Source organism: Kogia breviceps, chromosome 16 (assembly GCF_026419965.1).
Source record: "Kogia breviceps isolate mKogBre1 chromosome 16, mKogBre1 haplotype 1, whole genome shotgun sequence".
In the NCBI taxonomy this organism is placed as follows: Eukaryota; Metazoa; Chordata; class Mammalia; order Artiodactyla; family Physeteridae; genus Kogia; species Kogia breviceps.
This window is the reverse complement of record NC_081325.1, coordinates 51,500,190-51,518,762: the sequence shown is the minus strand read 5'-3', so window position 1 is coordinate 51,518,762 and position 18,573 is coordinate 51,500,190. Positions and strand designations below refer to the sequence as shown.

General features: G+C 41.7%; 1 protein-coding gene across 1 annotated transcript; it reads right to left on the bottom strand.

Moving 5' to 3' along the window:
* Window positions 1-1,865: 1,865 nt before the first annotated feature.
* On the bottom strand, window positions 1,866-11,317 carry CLN5 (CLN5 intracellular trafficking protein). The gene is made up of 4 exons (XM_059042289.2): window positions 10,808-11,317; window positions 7,522-7,687; window positions 6,750-6,975; window positions 1,866-4,490 (listed from the first exon to the last, which is right to left on the bottom strand). The coding sequence occupies exons 1-4, from the start codon at window positions 10,951-10,953 to the stop codon at window positions 3,979-3,981; spliced, it is 1,050 nt and encodes a 349-aa protein (XP_058898272.1). The 5' UTR covers window positions 10,954-11,317; the 3' UTR covers window positions 1,866-3,978.
* Window positions 11,318-18,573: the final 7,256 nt, after the last annotated feature.

The following is an 18,573-nucleotide window of genomic DNA, read 5'->3' as shown; positions in this document are numbered from 1 at the left end:
TTGTACAAGAAATACCTGTTAGTGGATGAAGCTTTTTTCTTTGAACAACTTTGGAAAATGGATTTGACAGTACGTAATCAGTTCTACTAACCAAAGCTTTATTTGGAAATTTACTTTCTGTACAAATTTAATTATATAATGCTTGAAAAACTTCAAGTCACTTCTTAAGCAAAATGCATAGCACTTGTTTATACTGTAAAGTATATGTTACATGCTTTTATCAATTTTAGAATAAAGATAGTTACTAATGCTGTTGTATTATTTTTTTAAATTACCCTAACAAATGTACTTATTTGATTTTAAAACAAGTTAAACTTACAGGTTTTAGTTTCAAATCCATATCTGATGGATATAATGTTGAATATTAAATATGGTAGAGTGGCTTTTTTTAAGATACAAGATTAGGCATTTAGAATAAGAATTAAAAAAACAGATTGTTTAGAAATAGAATTCTTAGTCAGGATCCTTGAAACCAGCTAGCATTTTTAGAGAGAAACACCTTTATATAAATCCATACAATAGTTTTTAAACTATTGAAATTATTCTCATCTCCAGTTTCCATAAAATAACTTCAGTTTACCTTGGTAATCTTAATCTGGGCTATTTTATTAACAATATTATCAGTAAAAAGGCATGACTAAAGATTAAGTCAATTTACTGCAATCATAGGAGAATTTTTTATATTTATGGAAAAGCTTAGAAGGGAAGGGTTGGTATGAAGGCGGCTCAGGCCTGAACTAGGTCCTTTAATAAGCTGTAAAGTAAGCTCTACCCCATACACAGCTGGGCACAATCTTTGCACAGATTGCAGCTCAGTTTATCTGTGGGGCTGGTTTTTAAATGTTACCAAGCAGCCAGAAAAATTTTACCTACTTGCTGATACCCAACTTTCCTTTAAGAAAAAGGACATATCATACGATATATAAAAAAGAACACAAAGCCTTTTACTCCAAAGTGAATTAAGAGCTTATCCTTAGAATAATCAGTCCAGTAAAAGAATATATGATTAACGTGCTATCTTGTTTTAAACAGGGGAGAGAAAATGTAGAAGGTTTAAGGAGCAGGATGCTATTTGGACAATAAAAGGTAAATATGAGGAAGATGCTGGAAACAGACTTTGGCCAACTCATTTGCTGTGAGGGGAAAAGCGTGTGTGGGGTTTGGGAATGTTGCTGTTTCTGTAACATACCAACAATTAAAAAAAAAAAAAAGTCATCTTCTTAAAGGAAATACAGTCCTAGAGAATTCGTTAAGTGCCACCAGAGCAGATTATAAAACTGGATGAGACTTCCTAAGATTTTTTATTTTTATTTATTTATTTTTCTGATTTCTAATAAGGAGCCAGTATTGATTGAGGGTTCCAGATATTTAGTTTGAGTTATTTTCACCTTTTGCCTATTTTCCTGTACCTACAAATGATGACACACTGTGGGTATACTTACCTAATATGGAACTAGAATTAATAAGTTATTAATAAGATTATTCTAAAGCCCTAATATAACTTAGACTTCAACTAATGGTTTCTCGTAGAGGAAATTTTATATGTTTACAACTTAACGAGAAAAACAAATCACATTTAAGTTAGTTATATAGAAGTTCAAAGGACAGCAAAATTTAATTGGCAAATTCCTGCCTGGCTTGTGTTTTGGTTTTCCAACTACCATTTTAAAAGCTTTTTCCTGAATCATCTCTGCTTCAAAGCCTTACTTCAACTTGTAAGTACAGTTGATAGGTTTGATAAATTCTTAAGAAGTACTTATATGAATGCTACACACTCTGTTATAGTATCCTGAGTCTGTATGTCAAATTCTCAGCAGAATTTCTTCACTTATCAGTATTCTCAGGAACAGTGGAAAATCATGAATGCTTTTTAATGTAACTAGTAGATTCTTTAATATTCAAGTTCCATGTACAGATGTCCTCATTTGTCTTTGCCGTGGAACCAAGTTCTGTGATTTACAGTTAGTACAACCTTGGCATAGGAGTTTCTGCTTGTTACCCCAATGCAGTTCTGGAAATCCAAAACACTTTCTCCAGAGCAATTTTCCTGAGAATCCGTAGAGGTTGACGTTGCCCGATTTTAGCCACTAGATGGTGCTAGTGCAAAGGTCCAAGTTTTCTTGTGACATATTCTGAACACAACTAGCAAGTTAAAAAGGCTAAAGTAATCAGGAGTGTTTGGCGCTATTAACATGAGTAGACAAGGCTAAACTGTAGGCAGTGAAAGCCAGTTCTCCCTGTGCTCGAGGGTGAGACATCCTCTGTGCAGCAGGCATCATCATAATGGTGCAGTGCTTCGTACGCTATCTGTGCTGAAGGGCTGGGTTTTTATTTTTAGACTGCGTTTTAGTGCCTATAGTTTTGAAGAAGACAATAATAAATTCCTAGACAAATGAAATAAAAGCAAAGTACAAGCCCCCGTTTTTTGTTTTTTTTTAATTAGATTCAACAGAAACAAAATTAGTCCAACAAGTTGCTTTAAGAGAACCTCCTCAGAGACCAGAACATATGGTGTTAGTAACTTACAGTCCAGGCACTGGTCTGAGGACCACACTTTGAGCAGCGCTGAAAACCTTGGTGGACGGTGCATCCCATTCAGTCAGCAGAACCTGGTTCAAAATGAGGCTCCATTACCACTAGTTGGGTAGCTGTGGAAAGGTCGCGTAACCTTTCTAAGTCTCAATTTACTCATTTGAATCACGTAAAAAGAGTACCTGCGCTTAGGCTTTTTATGAGAACGCAATGTACTAACCTCTTAGGAAGCACTCAAATGTGGGCAGAAACTGTACCGAATTGGTACATTTACATATTAAATACAGACTGTTTTCTCTGATCTCTGCCTCATCATTTTCCTGACTGGTAGGTATTTTTTCCATGAATAGAAACAAGGTGTTCAGTTATCAGACACTTAAAGGACCTTGAATCCTTGTTTGATGGCCCTAAAGGAAGCACGGCTACTTGGAGATCCTTGACAAAAACCTGCCCTCTCTCGGGGAAGTGTACCTTCTTCCACTGCTGGCAGCTTTAGTGGGCGGCAGAGGGACTGTGTGAAGCAGTGAAGGGGTTAGTTAGAGGGTGCCTGTTCACCCAGATGCACCTGCAGTCAGATACTGCCGTGTTCCGTGTGTGTGCAGAACCGCAGAAGCACTATGCTGCCAGCTTAAAGTCTAGGTGATTATTACAAAACCAGGAAAGGTTGGCGTGTAAACCACATTAGGCAAGATCAGTGATGGCAGTTTGTTCTTTGATTAATCGTCGTAGTTACCACTTATTTGACCTTACTAGGCCAAACTATACATGGCTTCAATCTTTACAACAGTCATGACAGATGAATCATTTTCGAGATAAGGAAACTAAGGTTTGGAAATGATAAGTTGCTTAAGTCACAAAATGCCAGTTACTGGCTAGTTCTAAAATGCTAGCCAGAACCGTGTGCTCTTTATCACTGATTTTACCACATCTGGAAGCATGACCACTCCAGCTCTGGTGTCCAAATTACTCTTTAAGGTTAAGTGAATAGAACAAAATCAAACTACTAGGACTGGCTCTAGAAGTTACAAAGGCTGTAAAGTCAGTCAAAACTACCAGAAAGTACCTAAATGAGAAAGTGTCACTACCATATCTGCAAAAAGTAGCTCCCACCATGACAAATCAAAGTTTTGGTACACCATATCCACAATTTCACATTCTGAGTCCAAAGATCCTGTATATCTGATGATATGATATAATTCTCCATATTAACGAAGCCTTGGAGATTGAAATCAAGATCACCTAATGGGTTCACTTTGGCCAACACAATAAGAGTTTTCAGCTTCTTTCCAAAAAAATTCCCGAGATATTATTATGCAGCAATTCTGCCCATGTGTATTTTACCTTTCTGTCCCAAGGAAAAAAGGCCTAAGAAATCCACACATGTAAAATCACTCCCTGAAAAACTGATGTGCTAGTAGAAAAAAAAAAAGCAGTAGAATTAAGGTTTTATAAACCAGAGAGTGTTCTGTTTCTGTTAGGTAAAGGGATTTCTTCATATGTTATTTTAATAAAAGGGAATTTCATAGGTAAAAACCAATATTCAAAATTATAAAACAAATAGAACTGTCTGTGTATAATCATGGCATCAAAAATTTGCAGGAGACTCAAAAGAAACTCTTTAGTTGACAAATGTGGTTTGAAAGGGTAATAAAATCTTTTTATGGCTAAAGCAAGAGTCTTGTTTCCTGTTGGCCCAAAAACAGATGTTTCATTTCCCAAGTAAGTAGGTTCTCCACTGTAAAGAAATATTCTTGTATAGTTGGTTTCTATCTTCTTGAAGTCTGCTCCAAGTTCAGCCAACTTCTTATATGTCCTTAATACAAACTTGGAACAGTCGTAGGATTCAAACCATGTCTCTGCTCCTTTTTCTGGGCTGGCTTGGACAGTCCATGTCTCATAATAAATCCCTGTTTCATTGTCCTGTTTTACCCACTTTGCCATTTTGTTAAATATGTCTCCTAGTTAAAAACAAACAAACACAGAAAAAACAAAAAACAACACTATGTGAACATCAAAGCTAATCATGTTAGTTTTAAGTAAAATGCTCTAACCAGATCAAGGCCATGACTAAATGATTAAACAACAGTTTTTGAATTTCCAAACCTGCATCTCACAAAAGGAATCCAAGCCCAGCCAATTATTCTTCCATTTTTCAAGGCACAAGGTATTTCTGAACTAAACATTAGATATAATAGGTTTATAAAGAGGAGTCTTACAAATTCTATAATCAAGCTACAGTCAAAAGCTAAATTATACATGTGCCAAAGCCCTCTTTCTCTACTCCACTCAACAAATCTTGGATTCAGAGGCAAAAGAGAAAAAAGAAGCAAGGGAAAAATTGTGGAAGAGGAAAAAGTGAATGAGGCAAAGACAGTGTAAGAAGAACTGAGGAGGGTGAAACACGAAGCTTTTCTGTGCAAAGCAAGGTATGAATGGCTGCCTGAGGAACAGCTACTTGGGAAGGAAGCACCGTGTCCCATTCACCCTGAACGTGTGGTATCTCCCTTTGCTCCCTGTACTTGTGGCTACTGCTTACAACCTTTCTACCCACTACACAAATTCTTCCAGTGAATCAACTAAACTGGAAATGTTTTTGACCAAGTTCATGGATTATACAGATTCCAGGATGGCTAACACTCTCTCTTACCACCTTGTACCAGACCAGATGAATCTCTCCAAATGTTAACAAAATACTCTGCATGGTTGCAACCACATCTGGGCCTAAAACAGCATGGCCCCAACATTTCACTTTGTCACTGTGTGTGAATCTTTCTTAGGTTACTCCAAGTTGAGTCCATAAAATCAATATTTCAAGTCCTACAGAATGAACAGAGGGGCTGTTTTTATCAATTTAATGGTATTAAAATGGTGACATAATATAAATCCTGTTTTCTTAGAGCTGGGGATACTGTTCTTAGTGTTCTTCAACTTTGAAAAGCCACTGCTTGTAATGAAGAATGCTTCAAAACCCTATTCTGTAATGTGAAAAAAGGTCAACGAACAGGATTAATCACAAGGCAGATGGATAACTTAAAAGATTTAAGTACCAGCATATTGCAAACTCTTCTACAGAAAACAGTGATCACTTGTTCATATGATCATACTTTGATGTCAGAAGGAAGATTTTGCAGATAATGAGGTAGGTGGAAATGGAGAAAGGAGAGATGTGAACTGGCCTGGAATGAAAGAAGGATAGCTATTTACCACACTGAGCATTGCTAAAAGAGAAATGGACTTTTATATTGTTGGATGGTTTGGGGCACATCAATTAGAAAATAGGAAAGAAGACAGAAAACAGCATGATATATAGTTAAAAGATTCCCAGATTACATTTAAAAGACACCAATTCTGCAAATCAAAACCACAATGAGATATTACCTCACACCTGTCAGAACGGCCATCATCAAAAAGACACCAAATAACAAGTGTTGGTGAGGGTGTGGAGAAAAGGGAACTCTTGTGCACTATTGATGGCAATGTAAATTGGTGCAGCCACTATGGAGAACAGTATGGAGGTTCCTCAAAAAACTAAACATAGAACTACCACATGATCCAGCAATTCCACTCCTGGGAATTTATCCAAAGGAAGAGAAAACACTAACTTGAAAAGATATAAGCATCCCTAAGTTTACTGCAGCATTATTTACAATAGCCAAGACATGGAAATAACCGAAGTTTCCATCAAGGGATGAATGAATAAGGAAAATGTGGCATGTACATACAATGGAATATTATTCAGCCATAAAAAAGAACGAAATGTTGCCATTTGTGACAACATGGATGGACCTAGAGGATATTATGTTCAGTAAGTCAGACAGAGAAAGGCAAATTACCATATGATTTCAGATGGTATGTAGAATCTAAAAAATAAATGAACAAATGAAACAAAACAGAAACAGACCCACAGATACAGAGAACAAACTGGTGGTCACCTCTAAAATAGAGATTTACCACTATTATTTTATTTAGAAAGTCCAATTTAATTGTACAGCTTTATATCATTTATTTTTATTATGAAAATAGAAAAGATAATATGTAAATAAGGTGAAGTTTTGCATGAGTAATAGTTTGGATCAAAGGTTAGTGATTCCAGAAGTGTATTTTATAAGTTGACCTCTGAAGAGCAGACCATTACTGAGAGGCCTCAATGAAAGTAATTTCTGTCATTTTTGGATATTGATGCAATCACCAAATGCTGCCATATTTTTGAAACTTACCTGTTATGGTTGCGACTAGAACTAACGTCCCGTTTTCCTTCCAGTGAATATCATCAATTCCTTCAAAAAAGCAGGCAGCTCCTTGATTACACCAGAAAGGGGCATTGATTTCAGGTCGGAGATGGGGAAATGTGCAGTTTCCAAGCTGGAAAAGTTCATACCATTCCATTGTGTAGTTCTTTTCAGTTAAAGTACTCCTGAATCCAATGGCATCATGCATAATTTTCTGTGTAAAGATCATACATGTATCAAAGCATCTGTGAAGTAACCACTGGTTCAGGAGCCAGATGGGAGAAAGTGCAATACCACAACTGCATATAGAGTAGACCAGTTATTCCCCTTCCCTGTTGCTATTCTCACGTCGAGAAGCCTCCATGCCCCAGACTCAGGAAGTAAGTCTGTGTACGTCTCAGGTGATGAGAGGCTCAAATGGTGAGCTAACCTAGGAAAAGTGTGCACAACAGGACCTGGACGTGAAGAAGTGATTCCCACCTGCCTGCCCCTTGCTCGGAGCCTCCTCCTTGCTTTCTTTCCAGGATCTGGGTACAGGAATTGCGTTTGGATTCATAATATTAAAATGGATTAAAGCAATTGCATTGATTATTGTCAGGATCATAAAACCTGATTTTTTTTGGTCTACTTACTCAAAATTCGCTAAGAGGAACACCAATAAACATAATCTAAAACTAGTGACTGAATAGAGATTATTCCCTCAAATCCACTTAATCAAATCACTTAATTAGCCAGCTATAAGATCAAGATGCAGCCTTACCAAGTGTCCCAGGAGGTCTCCATATTTAAATTCCCACACTGGGGCTTGTAATCGAAAGACTTCAATGACATCATCATCCTTCATCACTGGGATAGGGGAGCCAGTGGGACAGAAAGTGTATTTAGCTTGACAGTAAGGATCTGGTTCCGGACGGAAGGAAAAGCGTCTAACAAAGAAAAAAACCCCATCAACTTAGATTCTAATAGGAGTTTGGTTCTCGCATATCATAGAATCCAGATTTTAATTTCACTGTCAATCACATTTTTAGAAAAAACACCCAAAGCTCAGCCATAGTGTATAAATATACATTTTATATGTTATCCTGTGAACAAACTCCAATGATGTCTTTAATAGCAAATGATACATTAAAAGCACTGATAATTGCATGCTTCCTGGTTCCCTGCTCCCATTGTGAGAATTCTGAAGACAGGGACCACATGTGAAAATGTTTATAGCTCCACATCTTATTTAGTAGACAGATATTTACTGAATAAAGGAATAGCTTTCAAATGATACTGAACTTCCCAAACAATCCATATGCTAAGATTAGTCAAAGATAATTATAATTAAACAGAACATATTTTCTATTTTCTTAAGGATTAGCCGACATCCCCTTCGACCAATATTATTGAGGATCTACGACTATACTAGCAAGGAGGGAAACAAAAGCTAAAATGCTGTTCCTCCCCTCAAGGAGCTCTGGGTGAGGGTTGGTAAGACATTAAACAAGTGATGAAGTGCAGCATGGTGAGTGCTTACAGAGAAATACACAAAGTCCTGAGGGTGCAAAAGAGGGAGAAATCATTTTTACCTGCTGCGGGATGGCTGGGGTTAAGGAGGCAAAGGGAGAGATGAAGTCCTGGCCTAGGTTTTTAAAATACTTTAGGAAGTCAGTACAGAAAAGGAAACAAAACACTAAATACTCTAAGCCAAGCATGACACGCTGGAAGAGTCTCAAGTGGGTAAGGAAGACTGGAGTTCAGGCTTCAAGGCAGCAGCGGTGAGAGGAGAGGGAGGCAGGGGCTGTCACTTCGCCCTAATTCAGGTGCACCTCGGAGACAGCGTGGGTCGCTTCCAGACCACCACAATACGTCGGATGACGCTGTAAAGGGAAGGGAGTCACCCGAGCTTTTTAGTTTCCCAGTGCATATAAAAGTTATGTTTACATCACACCGTGGTCTATTCAGCGTGCAATAGTATTATGTCTTAAAAAACCCAACATATTGTATGTACCTCAATTTAAAAATACTTTACTGCTAAAAAATGCTAACTACCATCTGACCACGCAAGGTTGCCACAAATCTTCAGCTGGTAAAAAATGTGGTATCTGAGAAGTGCAATAAAACGAGAGGTATGTCTGGACAACGTGCCACAGCTGGGGACGGCTGAGCCCAGGAGGGAGATCAATTAAAGGATCTGAAGTAGCAGATGTGATATAACTGAATTTGCTCTAAATAAGCCTCACTTTATGAATTAGAAAAGGGTGGGGAGAAAGGCCAAATTAAGGCTAAGAGGTCAGTGAGGAGGTCACGGCAATAATACAACAAGAGAGGAAGCAGCCTGAGAAGGCCATGGCAGTAGGACTGGGGAGGAGCGACTGTGGTGATTCAGATCAGCAGACACTCACTACACACCTTCCACTGGAGAGAAAGATGAAAGAGAGAAAGCAGCTGCCTCTATCTATCCTCTAAGAATCCTAGATTCCCTCAGGTTCTAGCCCAATCTATTGTTTTACAATCCTAACACATCAGCAAAAATGTCTATTCTAATTTAAAGAGTTAAAATCTTCATTTAGGGAGTTCCTTGGTGGTCTAGTGGTTAGGATTCGGTGCTTGCACTGCCTTGGCCTGGGTTCAATCCCTGGTCAGGGAACTAAGATCCCACAAGCCCCGCGGTACAGCCAAAAAAAAAAAATTATTTAGACAAAAATATTGACAATCCCTTCTAAAAGCTTACAAGTCTTGGATATACTTAACTGTTTTATAGGTGCTTACCTGCTTTAAGCAAATGGGCAACTACATATAGGTTTCACTTACCCACAGCAAAATCTATTTTAGGTCAAAGGTAATTTCAAAAGTATGATTTAAGTGTGAACTTAATAAAGTTAAAATTTTATGATGGGGATTAGATGAAGGCATGTACTTAACACTTTAAAATTTAAATAAACGTAAGAAGTTATAGTCAATATCTTGTCTTTAAATCAAGTAGTCTTGGATTTCCAATCTCTTACTTGTTTTATTGAATATTAAATTTTTACTTCTTTTGAACACTTTATTAACACTTTCAAAAAAACCAGCTTCAAACTCAAATTTCTTTTTCATGTATATCAAGCAAAACAAGGAAGTACTGCGAGCCATTTAGCGAGCAGAACACACCAATACTGTATTCAGGTTTGAAAATAGCTGGCTAGCATTTACTACATTTAATCCCCCCAACAAACCTGAAGTAACTACTGTTCCTACTTTTTGACTCAGGACATGTGGACCTGAGATAGCGAGCAACTTTCCCAAGATTACACAGCTAGTGATGGTGGCGCCTGACTTGATCCGCAGTGGTCGGAGCCCAGAACTCACTCGCGACCCCTAGTTATCCTGTCTCGCAACTCATTATTTCGTCATCCAAAATAGTTGTCCATTTTCAAAAGCTGCTGCTCTGACAATCAAGCCATGTAAATACTCTTCTAGTTCAAAGGCTCAAATATGCTTCGCATATCTGCAGTCTCCGTGTCCTCAGCTTATGACCAGCGTCTACCGCCAGGCTGAAGGCAGTGGACAAACGAGTTCGCCAACCGAGGGGGCGAGCGGATTCCCGGGTCGCCGGACTTCTAGTGCTAAAAACGGGAAGTCCCAGGCAAGCTGGGTAAACTGGACACTGGACGTGCAAATGTTACGCACTCAAGATAACTAATGACCGGGCATGACACGGTAATAAGTGCGATATTAAAGGTCTCCCCAAACTATTCAAAGTGTCAGCGACTTGTATCCGACAGTCACGCGACGAAATAACATTACTCCCTTTTCATCCACGATTTGGGGCAGCCCTGAGTCTAGGTCACCTCGTAACTGGCTCAAGGGTCCCGGGAGGAGGTGACCCCAGGGCGGCGCGCAGCAAATAGCCGCGACTCAACAGCTCTCTACTTCATTCAACGCCGCGACCTCAGGGTCGCCGAGCGCCGCCCCCGCACAACTGCTCAACCGGGACACAATCCCCCCCCGCCCCCCCGCCTTTGCCCCGCGAACCTCGGCCACGCGCGAGAGCGCCCGCTCCGCCGCGCCCGCGCACTCACTTGTAGGGCACCGGCCACTGGCGCTGGGAGGGGCCGCTCGCCGCCGCCGCTGCCGCCAGCCAGAGCAGCGCGGAGGCCCAGCGCCAAGGGGCGCCCGCGCCCCGCCACCCACAGGCCCCCGGACCAGCTCTCCCCGCCTGCGCCATGAGGCGGTACCCACTGCTTGCGGCGCCACCCCCGCCCCGTGACGGCGGAGGGCCGGCGAGCCGAGCATGCGCAGAGCCACGCCCTCAAGCGAACCCGGGACCCGGGCGACCGTCCGCCGGAGGCTCCGCCCCTTTCCCGAGCGCCCGGCGCGGCGACTCTGTCCCCTTCGGCTCCCAACGCAGTCCGGCGCACCAAGGGGCGAGGCGTAGGGTTTCCGCGAGGCCCCGTCTCCTTTCCTGCCCGGTGCCCCGAGCGCAGGCGGCTTCTGCACTTGGCCGACCCGGAAGACGCTTTGGCGCAGCTCCCCCGAGCAGCCCAAACAGGCCGTGGGCCTTCTTTTTCTGTGACTCTTAATGCCGAGTTGCGCACGTCTCAGTTTAAAGGTCACCGCTTCTTTGGAGCTTCTGCTGACCACCCCCCAACTACAGTCACCACAAGCAAACAAACAGAAAGTCCAGCTTTGGTCCTTTTTGGATTCTCTAGCACCGAACTCTTACCTCATCCCTCAGGGCCCAGCCTAGGAGACAACAGACATTTGGGTGAAGGAGAATATATGGGAGAGGTGAGTGCAGTGAGGAAGACAGTGATGGGGGAGTGACTGGTCCTCACCTGACTAAGCCGGTGATGGCAGTGGCCACACTAACAAGTAGCTCACATCCACCCACCTACCCCGCCCCCCGCCATGTTCATCTTTGTTGGATCTACCGCTTCAGTTGCCAGTTGCGAAGGAGATTCTGCATTACTCTGTCCTCTTTGACCCTTCAACCACCTCAAGAAAACAATGGGATCAGCTGCCCTGCTTCTGATGAGGCACTCATGGCTTGCCCTGCTCTCACAGACAGGTTGACGTATGTCTATAAATAGTGCGTTAGGGACTTGCCTGGTGGCGCAGTGGTTAAGAATCTGCCTGCCAATGCAGGGGACAAGGGTTCGAGCCCTAGTCTGGGAAGGTCCCACATGCCGCGGAGCAACTAAGCCCGTGCACCATAACTACTGAGCCTGCGCTCTAGAGCCCGCGAGCCACAACTACTGAGCCCACGTGTCACAATTACTGAAGCCCACACGCCTAGAGCCCGTGCTCTGCAACAAGAGAAGCCACCGCAATGAGAAGCCCGTGCACTGCAAGGTAGAGAAGCAACTAGAGAAAAACCGCGCACAGCAACAAAGACCCAATGCGGCCAAAAATAAGTAAATAGTGCATTAAAGACACTTATAATCATTTATAGTCACTTATGGTCACTTACAGCCACTCGTTTCACAAGAGGGCAGCCTGCAGGACTCACACCAGGGCTTTCCAACGCTTTCACGTCACCCACAACGTGAGTGAACCAGCATAGTATTTGTAAGTATGTTGGAATGAGCAGGGTGACTGCGATGGCCAGAGAGGACTGTTGTGACCAGGTGGGCGGGGGGTGGGGGGGGTCGGAGGTGAGGGCACGGTGAGGGGTGGGAGCGTCATTGGCTTCCCCACGCCTGCCAGGCCTTCTGAGGGTCGATGGGAATTGTTCCCCTCTACGCACACACGCACACATGCCTTTGCCCACTTGCTGCAGCAGGTTGGGGATTCTGGGGAGGTTCAGGCAGGGCTTCATTTTAACCCTCACTTACCTAAGCATTTAGATGGCTCCAAGCCTAGCCGTCCTCCATATACCACCACCCAGTTCAAAATCACCAAACCTAAGCTGGCTTCTCCAAAGACCCGCCCAAGATGAGAGGGAAACTCATCTCAGCGGCGACAGCGGACGGGTACTGCTTGATCTAAAGGGCACCTGTAGGATTCTGAGTGGGCCCGCACTTGAGCATGGCTTAAAGCTAAAAGAAGCAGCTCTTGGAAGATACATTATAGATTTTACAAATAAGGAGACCAGACACTAGAGGGCCACAGTGGAACTTTCTATCCTGCTCAGGATTTCCCAGAGCTACAAAACCAAGCTTCAGATCGACCTTGGTTAGTGGTGGGGAGCTCCCCTCTTGTGTGTGCAGTCTCTCCTCTCTGTGTGCAAGGAGCTCTAATGGTTAACAAAGCGTTTCCTCATATTAGCCCTGACTCAGTCTCTCGGTAGCTTCCAGACTATTGTTGCCTGATCCCTCATCATACTTGCTACTTCTCTCTAGTCTGACGTTTTTAAACGTTGAGGACCCAACAAATAGACTGAATTTTAATCCAATTGGTTTATTTTGCAGGCTTTTCCAATTAGCCTAAGACCACAATAGTGGAACAATACTGTGGTCTAGTAAAATCAGGTTTATTAACCATTGCATCGTGGGAGGTTGCGCACAGAGGAACTACGTGGCATCTCCCCAAGCAAAGGAAAAGATAGAGTTATAGGCTTCCGAGGTGGGGTGGAGTTTAAGCGAAATTTAAGTGAGCAGTATTTTGGTAGGCTCAAAGCAAGGCTGTGTGTCAACACACAGAGTCAATGTGCAGCTTAGATGACAAAGTGGACCTGGCGTCCTATTTCCTTGGATACTACGAAGTTTAAATAGAGATGGAATTTTTGTGTCTAGAAACCCCTTATTGCGAGCTCTGCACCTGGGTTGTAAAGGTTGTAAATTGAAGCTGCTTCTCTGTGTCAAGGGGCTGAGAATCTCCAGGTAAAGGTGGGATATTTCATTCTTATTGAGGTAACTTCCAACAGCAAAAACTCTCTAAATCTTTAACTTTAGAGAACAAATTTTCTCAGTGAGTCAGAAAGCAGGAGGTGGTTATGACACTTTACAGCTCTGTTTGGGGAGAAATATTGTTTTATGTTAATTTTGCAACTGATTTTATCAGCCTTTTATTCCAGGCTTCTGGATGGCAGGGCAGATTTTTACAGTCCAAGCTAATTTTACTTTCTCACTTATGATGAAATAAAAATTCATATTTTAAGGCAAGACAAGAAAAATTTAAATGTAAATATTTTCTCTCTCCATCTGGGCTTCCTCGCTCCCCTCTAGTGTGCACTGTGCATCTGCATAATGTGTTAACGAGACCTCTCCAGTGGCAGAAATACCTGCTCAACCATAAAGATCAATTTTTCTCCTTCTGGCACCAGCCATGTTGTAACTCCTTAGAAGGTATTATTCCTTTCTCAATCCTGTAAGAGGTCACGATGACTCACCCCTGGCCTTGTATGGGCAGACATCTTTACTGAACTTCATGTACAATGCCAATATATCATTTCCCTTAAAGATAGGGATTGGTGCAGAACAGACTGCTCAGAGGACCTGGGGAGATTCTGGGCCGCACCTAATGGAAGTTCTTAGCTTAAATACTTACATAAGACCTATTAATGTCACTGGCTATGTTAGTACATATTCTGCCTCTTTTACAAGATTATTGTTTCTTGCATTACCAAATGTGTGACGAGCCTCAGATAAAATTAATGATGCTTATGCGACTTGAAGTGATTGGCCAAATATACAGTTCTGTAAGATCAATGATTGTAATAGTGTAACTGTAGATATGGGAAGAAGCAACAGAGGGGACCATGCCCTGGACCATAACAGACTAATAAAACAGGTGGTACAGAAGCTTTTGTCTATGGTTAACAGGGCCTAGTTTAATAACAACACACTGAGTGGCCTACCGAGGAAATCCTTGCCTAACCTGAGGATGAGCATTCCTAGCACCTTGGGACAAACTGGTCACGAAATGCCTCCCAGACCTTGGCTGAAATTAAGACTGTAAGGGAAGGAAGGGATCAGAAAACAAAGAATGTTGTTGCCCACCATCCAGTTCCACAAGAATCATTTCATTAGCCACTGCAGTCCCTGACCTACAATACACCCTAAGAGGAATTAGGGGTGAAGATCAGGATAAGGCACTCTGTGCTCTGGGAAAACTGACAGAACTGGCCTTCAGAGAGTTAGATATTTTCAGAAGAAAAAGTTTTATGAACTTGGATTCTTACATCTTCCCATACTTAGAAAAACACTAAAACCATTAACTAAGATATCTGTTCCTCGTGACTAGCAACAAACTTCTACCAAGCTGTGTGCTTGACTGCACATACCGGCTTCCCCAGAATCACATACGTACTGACCTCCCCTCTTAACTCTTTGGAACAGTTCTCAGAGCTCTCTGAGAGACTGTCTCCTGGGTTATAATCCTCAGTTTGACTTGAATGAGATTTTCCATTTCTTTCTTAGATTAGTTTTTTCATTGACACTTATAATGCAGTGTCAATATTGTAAATCCAGTGTTAATATTATTTTAGTTACTAAAAAACATTAGTCTGAGAAGGGGTTTAACCAGGCTGCCAAAGAGATCCATGGAACATGAAGAAAGGTTAAGAGCCCTTGCCCTGGACACACTAATTTCCTGTACTAATTTTAATGCAAGAGGTTAACAGTATCTTGATGTTAATCAAATCATTAACAGCCCCCCTCCCCCCAAAGCTATGAAACTTGGGTACATGTACCTGTTTTACAGGTGCTTAACTGGCTTAAACAAATACAATCAACTATATATCAATATATAGGCCCTATTTTCAGATTTTTATTGGCAGTTTCACTTACCTACAGCATAACTTATTTTAGGTCAAAGATAATTTAACAGTATAATTTAGTGTGAATTTAATAAAGTTACAAATTATATCCACTTGAAGGATTAGAGTCACATACTTAATATGTGATACTTTAAAACAAACGATTGTGGAGCTATAGTTAACCCTCTACCCTAATCCTACATCAAGTAATTTTGGATTTATACTCTTTTACTTGTTACATTAAATCTTTTAAACAATTCTTTACAATCTTCTAGTTACTTATTGCATATATTTTTACTTCTGTTGTGAACAGTTTGTTAATATTGTCAAGAAAGCCAGCTTCAGAACAAAAAGTCTCTTTGCTTTCACGTATATCAAGCAAAAGGAAGCAGTGCCTACCATTCAGTGAGCAGAAATACATGATTATTAAGGTTTTGACACACTTGACATTTACTATATTTAATCCTCCCAACAGCCCTGTGAAAAAGTTGTTACTTCCCTCTTTCAGACTGAGGAAGTGTTGACACAGAGATATTAGTAACTTTCCCAGCATCACTCAAGGTAGAGCCCCAGCAGGCAGACACGGAACTTGCTCCGGCTACCCGGTTATCCTGCTTCTCCAGTTGACTAATACTCTCCTCCTCTTTCTCCTGTTCCCCCTTATCCTCAGTGATGTGGGCGGATACCTATGCCTTTTCATAGGCAGCTGATCTTTCCCCTGTCTGATGTTGGTACCATGTACACTTCTTTCTAAATTTAGGCATCACTGACAGCCTCAGGCTGTGAAAATGTCCTTCTGGGTCAAGAGTTAGAATCAGCCTCATGGGTTTGCAATCTTCTATCCATGACTTATGACCAGCATCTATCTCCAGGCTAAGAAAGGTAGGTTTCTCCTTGAAAGTAGATGTAGTCCTTTATTTATAACACTGCACATAACAAGGGCTTAGTAAATTTTTGTTGGAAGAAGATAGGGTGAGTAATTTAAAGATCTAACAGGGGAAGTAGAGATGAAATTGATGGAGATTGTAGATTTCATCCTTTAATAATACAAGACTAAATTTCTTTCAAATATCTGGTCAATATATGAGGTCATACAAAAGAAACTTGGGGAGCATCCTAGCTAAACAAGGTAAACATATTCTTTGCTGTTTCTTTCCTGGGATCGTAGAAGAAAACTAGGTTACAGATATGGTTATTGGACTTTCTAAAAACCTGCTACATTTGTGAAACGCAAAATATCACGAGGAGCGCTGCATCCTAGCCAAGACTGCCTCCTTTCACTGCTCTTAGTTACAATCCACACTGTATCTGGTCATCAACCTTTTCATTTTAAGTGACCTAAGAAATTATTTGTCCTTCAGCTCTGATGCAGATGAAAGGGTGCAGTGGCACTTCTCGTTCAGTTTTTTCTGTCAAAAACACCACTTCAACTTCTGCCTTTGGAGCTGAACAGTTAAAAAAAATCTATCGAACACGATGAAAAAAATTGTTTTAATTGAAATATAGTTGATTTACAATATTGTATTAGTTTCAGGTATAGAGCAAAGTGATTCAGTTATACATATATATATATATATATGTATTTCAGATTATTTTCCACTACAGGTTATTACAAGATGTTGCATATAGTTCCCTGTGCTATGCAGTAAAACCTTGTTGCTTATCTATTTTATGTATAGTAGTTTGTGTCTGTTAGGCCCATACTCCTAATTTATCCCTCTCCCCCCCTTTCCCACTTTGGTAACCGTAAGTTTGTTTTCTATGTCTGTGAGTCTATTTCTGTTTGGTATATAGATTCATTTGTATTATTGAAATTTTTTTAATTAAACAATTATTGTATATAAATATTGATGTTCTCTTTTGGAATAAATAGCATGGAAGTTACTTTGGTCCAGCTAAAGGTAGAATTCTGTTTTTTTTTTTTTTCCCCTCTTAAATTTAAAGATAATTTTGAAATGAAACATTCTGGTTAATAAAATCTGGGTTGCGGCTGCCTGGCACACCTTTTCTTCCTTCCCAACACAAAGGACGATAGCTGCAGCTTCCCCTAGTCTGGATGTGCAGTTTCATCAGGCGCGCTCTCTCTCCCGCCGGACTGGTGACCGACCCCTGGCCAACACCCTCTCCATCAGGCTGTGCGCGAGGCCAATCCGCCGCCAGGCGGCGATCGAGTGCAGCCCGCTGCCGTCCCATCACGCAGCAAGGCTCAGCTGTCCCACACTGGTCCTGGCGGATGTGGCGTTTTTTATGGCAGCCCATCAAACTTTGGCGGGGCTGGTGCGTCTGAGGCACCAGGGCAAGGTCAGGACAGCCCGAGGGCGGGAGGAGGGCGCGCTTTCCCTCTGCGGAGTTGCGGGGCAGACGCATCCGAAGACTTTTTCCTTTCGTGCGGTTTACTTCTTTCTAATTTTAAACTGTATTCAACTCTCCCCCTTTGTCCCCTCCACTCGGTTGCCAGCTACTGAACTGCGCTTTAGACAAAGAAAAGCGGGCCCCCTGGGAATGTTAACCATCCTAGTGTGAAGGCAGGGCTTCCGCCTCAGAGGCCCGTCCTTCATCTGCAGCAGCCTGACAGGCACCTCCACGTGGTTGCCCATGGCCAACAGAGTGTTTCTGGTTTGGTTTGGGTTTTCTGGCAGTAAAATATACATAACAAATTTTATCGTCTTAAGCGTTTTTAAGTGTGCAATTCAGTGCCATTAAGTACATCCACAATGCTGTGCCACCATACCACTATCCATTCCCAGAACTTTTTCATCATGGCAAACTGAAACTCTGTACCGTTTTTGATATTGTGATTTTTTAATAAATATATATATAGTCATCCTCCGGTTTCTGGCTCAAAGCACCTAAAACCCAAGGAATTTCCTAAGTGAAGTGAACTTTAAAGATGTCTTTTGTTATGTTTATAAGGTGAATTTGGATGCACGGAAGGGGGCTGGTTGCCAGGGGAACGAACCGGATGATTAGAGGATTGGAACTTCCAGTCCCACCTCCCCTGATGTCCACGTTAGAGGAGAAGGGCTGGAAGCTGACTCAATTGTCAATGGCCAATGATTTAATCAATCATGCTAAATGACGCCTCCTTAAATACCCAAAATGACAGGGTTGGGAGAGCTTCTGTGTTGGTGAACACCTGGCGATTTG